Source organism: Microtus ochrogaster, unplaced genomic scaffold, assembly GCF_000317375.1.
Source record: "Microtus ochrogaster isolate Prairie Vole_2 unplaced genomic scaffold, MicOch1.0 UNK3, whole genome shotgun sequence".
NCBI lineage: Eukaryota > Metazoa > Chordata > Mammalia > Rodentia > Cricetidae > Microtus > Microtus ochrogaster.
The window spans coordinates 11,177,737-11,187,723 of record NW_004949101.1 but is presented as its reverse complement, the minus strand read 5'-3'; the positions used below and the strand labels follow the sequence as shown (position 1 = coordinate 11,187,723).

At 41.1% G+C, this 9,987-nt stretch overlaps 1 protein-coding gene across 2 annotated transcripts in view; it reads left to right on the top strand.

Annotated features, from left to right (window-relative positions):
* Positions 1 to 8,591, top strand: part of Snap25 (synaptosome associated protein 25) — a 76,526-nt gene extending 67,935 nt beyond the window's left edge. For both annotated transcript variants that reach the window (XM_005365541.3, XM_005365542.3), the window contains exons 7-8: positions 2,518 to 2,662; positions 7,283 to 8,591. In XM_005365541.3, coding sequence (XP_005365598.1) covers positions 2,518 to 2,662; positions 7,283 to 7,351 — 214 coding nt within the window. In that variant the 3' untranslated portion in view covers positions 7,352 to 8,591. The remainder of the gene's footprint in view (positions 1 to 2,517; positions 2,663 to 7,282) is intronic.
* Positions 8,592 to 9,987: the final 1,396 nt, after the last annotated feature.

Genomic DNA, 9,987 nt, shown 5'->3' with positions numbered 1-9,987 from the left:
CTGTGAGTTCGAGACCAGCCTGGTCTACAGAGCTAGTTCCAGGACAGCCTCCAAAGCCACAGAGAAACCCTGTCTCGAAAAACCAAAAAAAAAAAAGTATTTACACTATGAATCATAACAGTAGCAAAATTACAGTTACGAAGTAGCAACAAAAAGAGTTCTATGGACGAAGTAGCAACAAAAAGAGTTCTATGGTTGGGGGTCGCTACAACATGAGGAACTGTGTTAAAAGGTCACAGCATTAGGAAGGCTGAGAATCACTGGTGTAGACTGTCATAGCAGGACTCAACATAGGTAAGAGTATGTGTATGTCCTCATGACTGTCTACCCCCAAGTCATTGTAGCTGTTGACCAGCAAATACTTCTGTGATTGAAATGTGATTCATAAGCTGTAGGGTCTCGATTCGCACCTGTAGCCCTAGAGATTCCAAGTCCAGTTCTGCCTCTAAATGACTTTGAAGTCAGTCGCTATATTAGTATCAACTAGAGGAATGCAGAAGAAAGAAATGGAGAAAGGGAAGGAGGAGCCATGGAGGGACTAGTGCCTGTAGCGAGTACACAGCAACTGAATCCACATGGCTTAACACTGACACAACAAGCGCCTATGATCTGTAAAGCTCGGGGGATTTTGCTGTGCATTGGGACCGGAAATGATTACACACAGGAATGTGTTCATTGTTGATGACCATTCAAATGAAATGTAAATGGTAGGAGGTGCTTTCTTCATTTTTTAAAATGTTCTCTGGCTCGTGCTAATATATAGTTTAGTGAAGCCAGGCGTAATCCCAGCATTCAAGAGGTCCGGGGGCTCAAATCCAGTTTGGGCTATATATTGAAACAAGGCTTCAAGCAATACAAATTGAACAAAAGAAGAAATAGGCCAGTGCACTCTGGGAGTTGCCATGGGGAAAGGTGTTTACCCCTCCAGTTTTTAGCTCATTCCTGTAACTAGTAGGAGGATCCTGTAATTAGTGCCTTCTATTTGCATGAGATGCCTGCTGTTGGCAATAGAGTACCTTCTTAACCTTCAAGTTGGCCTGTGGAAAGGTGGTAAAATGTTTTGTGAACCAGCTCCTGCCCTTCCTTTCCTACCCCTTCAATGGAAGCCAGCAGATACACACTTCTCTGCTCTGAAAGCACCTGTTCCAATGCCCCTATCCAACCTATGACCTCATATACGCGCATATTAAGAATCATCTGAAAAGCAGTTTTGTTTGAATCTTTCGGGAGTTCCCAGGATCAGGAGCAGACAGGTTAACCATGATGTTCACACTGATGTATGTCCCAAGACAGCAAAGTGATCAAATACTGTGGTTCTATACGTCACTTTCTTTTTTCCATTTACAAGTTGAATCTTGGAGATTTATGTTTCAAAACAACAAAACATAATCTCTACATAATTCTGCCTCTATCCTCTGACCTGGAGTCCCTCAGAATAAATGATTTTATCTTCATAAAAATAAAATTAAGGTATTGGGTGGCTCGGAAATGGCTCAGTGGATAAAACCTTTGTCACTCAAGTGAGTTAAGATGCCCAGAAGCCATGTGAGAACCAGATGTTAGTGCACACCTATTCTTCTAGTGTACCTGTGCTGACATGGGAAGTGAGCTGGAGAAATCCCGAAAGCTCATACATGACATACATGGTGATGAGCAAGATGCTCTAGTAGACATGCTAGAAAGAGGCTGTCCTCTGAATTTTACATGGGTACCATGGCACATACCAGCTCTCACACATGAACACACATACACATCTCTCTCTCTCTCTTTCTCTCTCTATTTCTTTCTCTCCCTCTCATACACACACACACACACACACACACACACACACACACACACACACACCATAAACACACATTAAAAATAAGCAAAATAGGCTGGGTGATGGTAGGTCATGCTTTTAATCCCAGCACTCAGAAGGAAGAGCCAGGCAGGTCTCTGAGTTTGAGACCAGCCTGGCCTACAGAGAAAGTTCTAGGAAAAACAGCCCGGGATGCACAGAGAAACCCTGTCTGGAAAAATAAAAGTAAGTAAGTAAATAAATAAATAAATAAATATGAAAGACTAAATAAATATGAGACACTAAACATGGAAGAATGAGGAAATGACGTAGTTTCAGAAATCATAAAATTAAATAGATATATTTAATTTAATTTAATGCCTTCTTTAAAACTATGAAGTCAAAGCAAGTGTAGAGGTGCATACCTACAAGATTAATACTCGGAAGGATGAGGGGGATGAATCAAGATCTCCACCTGCCTTGGCTTCATAGCCAAATGTTATCAGAGAAAGATAGAGAGAGAGAATTCAAGGCTACCAAATATATTTTTGCATATTTATGCAAAATATGCTCAAAACACAGACTTTAAAATTACATTTGATGTTAAGGCATGTTGGTATATTGAATAAGAATAAGATACCTCCTTAGGTAACTGCAGACTTTCCACATGCTCTATTCCTTAATACCAACTTTCTTCTCACTCTCTGTCTTTCAAACTTGCTCTTTTTGGCTCCCAGGGTAACAAATGATGCCCGGGAAAATGAAATGGATGAGAACCTGGAGCAGGTGAGCGGCATCATTGGCAACCTCCGTCATATGGCCCTAGACATGGGCAATGAGATTGATACCCAGAATCGCCAGATCGACAGGATCATGGAGAAGGTGAGCCCACAGCTATCAGGTGGTAACTACCAGTTACCACTAGGACAGGGACCTCCAGGTACACTGGTTGTTGGATATTTTGCCCTGAATATTTCAAGGCAAAAACATGGGATTCAGCAACAGAACTAGAATGAAGATTAGAATATAGTTTGGATTTTGATTTATTGCAGTGCTGGGGATTGAGTACAGGGTCTTGGGTATGCTAGAAAAGTCCTCCTGAGCATACAATTAGTTGCAGTCAAGGTTTATCTAAATCTCTCCCATGTCAAGCATATGCTAGGCACCTAGAACTCATGAAAATGCGACAAATCATATTCCCACTGCCAAGTCTAAACCATGAAACTGCTCACCATAGAAATCAGACATTAATTCTCTTTCCTTGCATTTTCCTCATTCCCAATAGTAGCACGGTGAATATTAATTATAATCTTTAAAACTGCCCAAATACCAAAGGGAAAGATGGGTGCTTTAAGTGTTTAATAATGATTTTATGGGTGTCATTTCTATCTAGCTACTCTTAAGTTGTGTGTTTATTCTTTGTGAGACCCTGAAGTTCTTAATATGAGATCTTGAACCTCTTTATATTATTTTTTTCATTGCCAGGAGCAAAGTGGCTTAATTTTTAGATCTTTTAACTCACAAAGCTAAGTAGTGGTTTCTTGGTCCCCAAGCACCCTTCCATACCTTGGAGGGATGAATAGACAATATTGCTTCAGATATGCCCCAGATAAGCAACATCTGAGCATCAAACATGACCTAATCAGTAATGAGCCTCACAAATGTCAGAGCTGGCTGACAAAATATTTGTGCTTTGCTTTTGTCGGCAAGTTACAACGTGCTTGCCATGGCTAAGCAGCTTTAGCTACGGTAAAGCTTTTAATGCAGTGAGAGCCAATGGATTTTAGAATCGTATTGAAAAGTTCATGATATGCTGGAGCCCATGCAGCCTGACCAAAGCCATTTTAGCCCCAAAGGAAAAATAAACAAAGGAATAATCACTGAGCTGTTTTCCAGAAGGAAAACAATCTGAGAAAACAAGAAGTGCTTGTTGTTTATCTGTGGACCAGAGTGACTCAGAAGCAAGCAACAAAGAAAGCAGGCTTCCAGAGAAGAGAGAGTTTTCCTCAGATAATGGGGTCAACCTTTGAGTTACTGGAAGTTGAAAGAGAGAAATATTTATTGCTCCGAAAAAAGCAGCAGAGTCCATCTTCTGCTCCCTCTGCAGGTGTAACTCTCTAGTATGGCAAGGACTTTCTGTATGAAGCAAATGAAAAATAGCTTCTCTGGTTTGCATCAACCCTAGACCGCTGAGTCACTGAGTTAAAGAGAAGGGGCATAATTCCTTTTAGTAATTAGTTTGATCAACATTTGAAATAGAAATTCTTCCTTTTTTCCCCCATAATTACAGTCTGGACACCATTAAAACAGAGCCCATCCCATTATGTTACTGTGCTGCACCGTCATTAATACATTTTCCCCTTCTCAAGGAAGCTCGGGTCTCTGCTAACTATATTCAAAAGGTTCTGCATGTATGGGATTGAGTTAAAAACCACACAGTATGCAAAGCAAAGAGAATTTTCCTTTCTCCTAACCCCATCAATAATCTTCACCCCATTTCCAGCATCACTGTCTTTTCCTGTCAGCATTTGGGCCAAGAGTGATGTCTGGGGAGTTCCAAATAATAAGAGTTTTCAGCTATTCTTGGGGATTTTTAAGAAATTGCTTCGTGTTCTTGCTGATGGGTGCTTATACATACAGTCTTCCAAAGTTACAAACACCCAGTTGTTCCAGAAAACTAGAAACGAGAAGTAAGTTTCTAGCCCACGCTTTCTGCAACCTGGTGCTAAGGGAATAATGGAGACGTTCCAACTTCAAGGTAAAGCCCGTGGAAGAAGATGTGTGAGGTGCAGGCTGGGCAGCCCTTGACGTCTTCTGTCAGTGGGAAACAGCACCAGAGAACTAAGGCGGTTACTTCTAAAAGAGATTTACTGTTCACCAGCTCTGTAACCTGAAAGACCAGAGAACAGTTTCACCCTGGAATGTGAATTATCTGGTGTAAATAGTAAGCACACAGTTCTAGACAGCTGATCTGGGCCAGTACGCCACCCGCCATGAAGTTGAGGACTCAGAAAGATGGACTCCTTCTAACAATGTCTGGGTTCCCTAGTAAATACTGTGGCCTTTTTTACAAAGGGGAAATCATGTAGCACATATTGAAAATGTTAGCAAGCTTAGGATCCTCTAAAATCAAACATGAAAACTAAGGTGGGGTATCCTCCATTAAAAAAAAAAATCCTCAAGCACATAAGTACAGTGAACGTAGAAGCATTTTCCAAGGGACATACCTGAACAGAGATTCCGTTGTTTTTGTTGTTATTGTTTTTGGGGTTTTTTGTTGTTGTTTGCTTGTTTTGATTTTGTTTTCTAAAAGGTGCTATTTCTTTTATGAAACATAAGAAAGATTGCGGTACTTTTGTGTCATGTATTATAGATCTGAAATTTGAATGTACTTCAGGGAGAACTTATAAGCAAGTCACAGGCACACACTTACGGTGTTCCAGGTCCACCCTGTCCTTGGAGACCATTCCTAGAATAGCCTCTGCTCTACCTAAATATCCCCAAAGCTGCCTTGGGAAGGCCAGGCAGTGCATTCATAAACAAAACTGTCTCCATTTACCTTCAGAAAGGACATTTCTTTTAAAATGGATTATTTTCTCACTTTAGCTTTTCTGTCTTCAGTGTAGAAACAACACAACTCAATCTAATGGAACATTTCAAATTGGTCTAAGCTAGTAATTTTCCTTTGCACCAACGTATGATTATTCCTGACACAGTTTGTAGGTACAGAAGAAGGATTTGGAAACTAAATAAAATTGAAGAGATTATCCATTTTCCAAATGAGGCTCCTGGGAATCTGATATAGGTGTCTATAGTTCAGAATAATCAGGACAAATAAGTGTTCTCTCTTAGGATGTAAATACTCATCTTGAAGCCAACTCCTGATTAACCAAACAGATGGCAGAGAACCCTAGCCAGATAATTCAGTTGTGAATAATCTGGAAATATGTTCAACTTTCCAACTCTCTGTTTGAATATGGATGACTCCAGTATCCTAGGAATTTACAATTTTAAATTGAATATAAAAGACCCTACCTAGTAGAGATTGGAAAGTGGAGAAGTAGGTGCAGAGCCTGTGGTCAGTGAGTGATAAGGCTCATCAGAAAACTAACTCCGGTGTCCCTGGACCACTTGGTGGCTTTCTCCTCTGCAAGACTATGGAGTTACAAACAACATGACCACCTGTGACAGGAAGGAACACAGCCTCTACTCGCTGACTTACCCTTCTCCATGGTTATAGGAAGTTAATTTCCTAGGGTTTAATGGTCTAACCTTGTAGCATTCCTGTGAATAGGTTAATCCCCAGGCTGAAGGAAGCATGGTACAAAATTATGGCAATTGTGCTTTTGTTAAACATAAACTGGTTACCAAACTCATGGAAGTGAGCCTTCAAAAGGGGCCCTTGAACATTGCTGTCTTTAATGACAACACTCTCTTATAGGGCTGCCCCAACAAGAATGCCAAAGCAATATTGAATCGATTGGCTTAAATTATATTTTTTAAAAAAGGAAAATGGGATTAAAGGCCAGTAAATAGCCAGAACATGCCAAATTTCAACTCAATAACAATAACTGTAAGATATGACACAATAAGTATTTAATCTTAGGACTAACATTTTTAAGGTCCATTATATATGTATGCTCAATTAATACATCACAGGAAACCTCTGTAGTGGAGTAAGTAAGAGTGTGGTTTCTGAATCCAGGTTGCTTACATTTTGGCTTTCCCTAAATTACTAAGACTCTAGACAGTGTTTCTATCTGGTTTGCTTCTTTACTTGGAAAAAGCAGCAAATAATCATTTGCACCCAATGGCTAATGTCATCCAGGTTTAAAGAGTAAAACGCTGTTGAGGCCATGCTCATTAGTACTATTCTTTACCGTGCCCTTCTTGTAAACAAGAAAGTTGAGACCTAAGATGCAATTGGCACAGACAGACTCTGCTGGATAAGTAGGCCAAGAAGGATCTAACGAAGGGTGGCAGGTCAGTTCAGTCGAACAGACAGGACTGCTTCCACAGAAGTCATTGAGTGTTGAGTACCTTTCCCGCGTAGAAAGATAAATAATATCACCCTGTCCTCAAAAAGCAGATGCTATTCAGTGAGGGAAGTGGTCAGAAATGCAAGTCAAGTTTCCACCTGATCTTGTCCACTTAAGGCCATAGCAATGATCTCAGCAGGGTGGGTGAAGTGGGGGAGGGGAGGTAAGAAAAAGGTGATGGGCCGGGCGGTGGTGGCGCACGCCTTTAATCCCAGCACTTGGGAGGCAGAGGCAGGCGGATCTCTGTGAGTTCGAGACCAGCCTGGTCTACAAGAGCTAGTTCCAGGACAGGCTCCAAAACCACAGAGAAACCCTGTCTCGAAAAACCAAAAAAAAAAAAAAGGTGATGGTTCTGAATGGGGAAGTTTTAAGGTTGTCTCACAAAACAAGAATTTGAGTGGACTCAGGCAGTGAACGGGGGACTTCCTAAGGAGTAATCTAAAACTTCTCTCCTCTTTTCTAGGCTGATTCCAACAAAACCAGAATCGATGAAGCCAACCAACGCGCAACAAAGATGCTCGGAAGTGGTTAAATTTGCTCTCCTCCTGTGCTCTCCTCCAAATGCTGTTGGACAAGAGAGCCCCTTCATGCTTTTCTCATGGTATTACCTAGTAGGTCTTGCACACACATACACACACATACACACACACATACACACACGCACACACAATCGCCCCATTGTAAGTGTCCCGTGTGGTCTGTCAGCTTCCCAATGATGCTACGTGTCTTTTGTTCTCTCTGGCTCTCTTTCGCTCCAAAGGTTGTACATAGTAGTCATCTGATGGCTCTGATTCCCAGCCTAAGATGTCTTGGGTCTCATTTTTTTTTCTTTTCTCAGTGGCGTTTGCTGAATGACAACAATTTAGGAATGCTCGATGTGCTGTTGATTCTCTCAATACACAGTATTGTTCTCGTAAAACTGTGACATTCCACAGAGCTCCTGCCACAGTCCTTTCTTCGGGTGTCAGGCTCTGAATCTCTCCAAATGTGCTGTCTTTGGTTCCTCATGGCTACTATCTGTCCTTATGATTTCATGATTAGACAATGTGAAATTACATAACAGGCATTGCACTAAAAGTGATGTGATTTATGCATTTATGCATGAGAACTAAATAGATTTTTAGATTCCTACTTAAACAAAAACTTTCCATGACAGTAGCATACTGACAAGAAAACACACACAACAGCAACAATAACAAAGCAACAACGCATGCTCAGTATCAGGACACTGTCAAGATTAAGTCATACCAGCAAAACCTGCAGCTGTGTCACGTTTTTCCTGTCAACATACAGACTTACTGGTCATAATCATCCCCTTTTTCTTTTTTGAAAACAACAACAAACATGGATTTGAGACACCATTTAATCATTTCTAGCAAAATATGTTTGGCTTAAACTATGTGAAATGGATGTAATATAGGGTTTGTTTGCTGCTTTTGAAAGCTATGTTTTGGAGACAACACTCTCGCCATGGAAGGTGTGAAGATGTAGATCTTCAAAGTCTGCCTCTTGTTGATTACTATTTCCCTGTGGTTTGTCATCAATACAACTCTTTGTTGCTTAATCTAGAGCTATGCACACCAAATTGCTGAGATGTTTAGTAGCTGATAAAGAAACCTTTAAAAAATTATATAAATGAATGAAATATAGATAAACTGTGAGATAAATATCATTACAGCATGTATATTAAATCCCTCCTGTCTCCTCTGTTGGTTTGTGAAGTGATTGACATTTTGTAGCTAGTTTAAAATTATTAAAAATTATAGACCCCAGCTATCGGCTCCTGTCTGATATTACACTCATCCTGGAAGACAGAGTCTACATATTCTGTCCAGTTGGTCCTAAGAAGCCGGCTGTATTATCAAGGACAATGAGTATAGAACCAAAGACGTTCCATTTCAACACAATCCCAATGACGACGCCCAACTTGCCTTTGTTCTTAAAACCTGTTCTAGATATATGTGAGATACTACATCTATTTACATGTTCTTCAGATAGTCGGCACCTCGGTTATATCTCCTCTGGCCTGTTATGGCTAATTGTGGCTTTGGATGCTTGTAGACACGTTCTTATGGGAGATGCTGTCCTTAATTCTCTTATAACTACTCATTTGCCACTATTGTGGTTTCTGACACCACCACCTCCGCTACACCCCCTTCTCACCGAACACTCCTTTTCCTTTTCCTACTGCCTGTATCACTTCATTATCTTAACTGGTATGTCTATCCTCACCAACTTCATCATCACCTTTATAATATATAATAAATTATATACCTATGTATACACACACATACACACTATAATCCCCTCCATTAGCTCTGACCCTGTCGCCACAATAGCCACCACCACCTGCATCACTAGACCATCTTTCCATCATCTCCTATCATTTTCTCCACCATCACTTCTCTCTGTAACCCATAGTAGTCATGCAAGTGTATTTATCCGGGTTGTTGTTGGTGGATGGGTTATTCAGGAGTCTCCCCAGGGGTTTGATGAGGGCAGGATAGAAGCATTTGCAGCATTTTAGCCTCCTCCAAAGGAGCAACAGCAAGAGCACATCTTTTTCTTAAAATCATGGTAGTGCAGAGGGTGCTAAAAGACAGAAGAGGTGATTATGTACTGCATATGTCAGAACTGACAGGGGAGGTCAATATTCAGGCTGTGCAGAATGTGCCAAGCGCCATCTGGCCCCAGCCAAAATGAGTGGGTTTTCACAGGAAAGATGAGTGCAGGCGGCTTGCTTTCAGATGGTCTGGGTAACATATTTGCTTTGACAATCGCCTTCGTCCAGGCTTCGTCTTCTTGTAGTCATCTACTTCTGGCTAATGGAGGACGGATGTGCCAGGGATGACTCTTTACAGATAATATAGCAACCCAATAAATGTACTAGTAATATCACGGCAGAACTCTGAAAAGGCTAGCTCTCCTTCCTCCATTCAGGCACTGGCAAAAGACCCTCTTACACAAACTCAGAGGTTGCCCCTGTATCCTCTTGGCAGGAGGTGTTCTTCTTGACTAAATGATTGTGAGTTACAATGAGGGAGTGAAGGAGTGAACCCAAATCCTCTGGAAGAGCAGCCCGTGCTCTTAACCACCGAGACATTTCTCCATTCACCTGTTCTCCCTCTTTCACATCCTATAAAATACATATTCTCTGAGCATCAACCA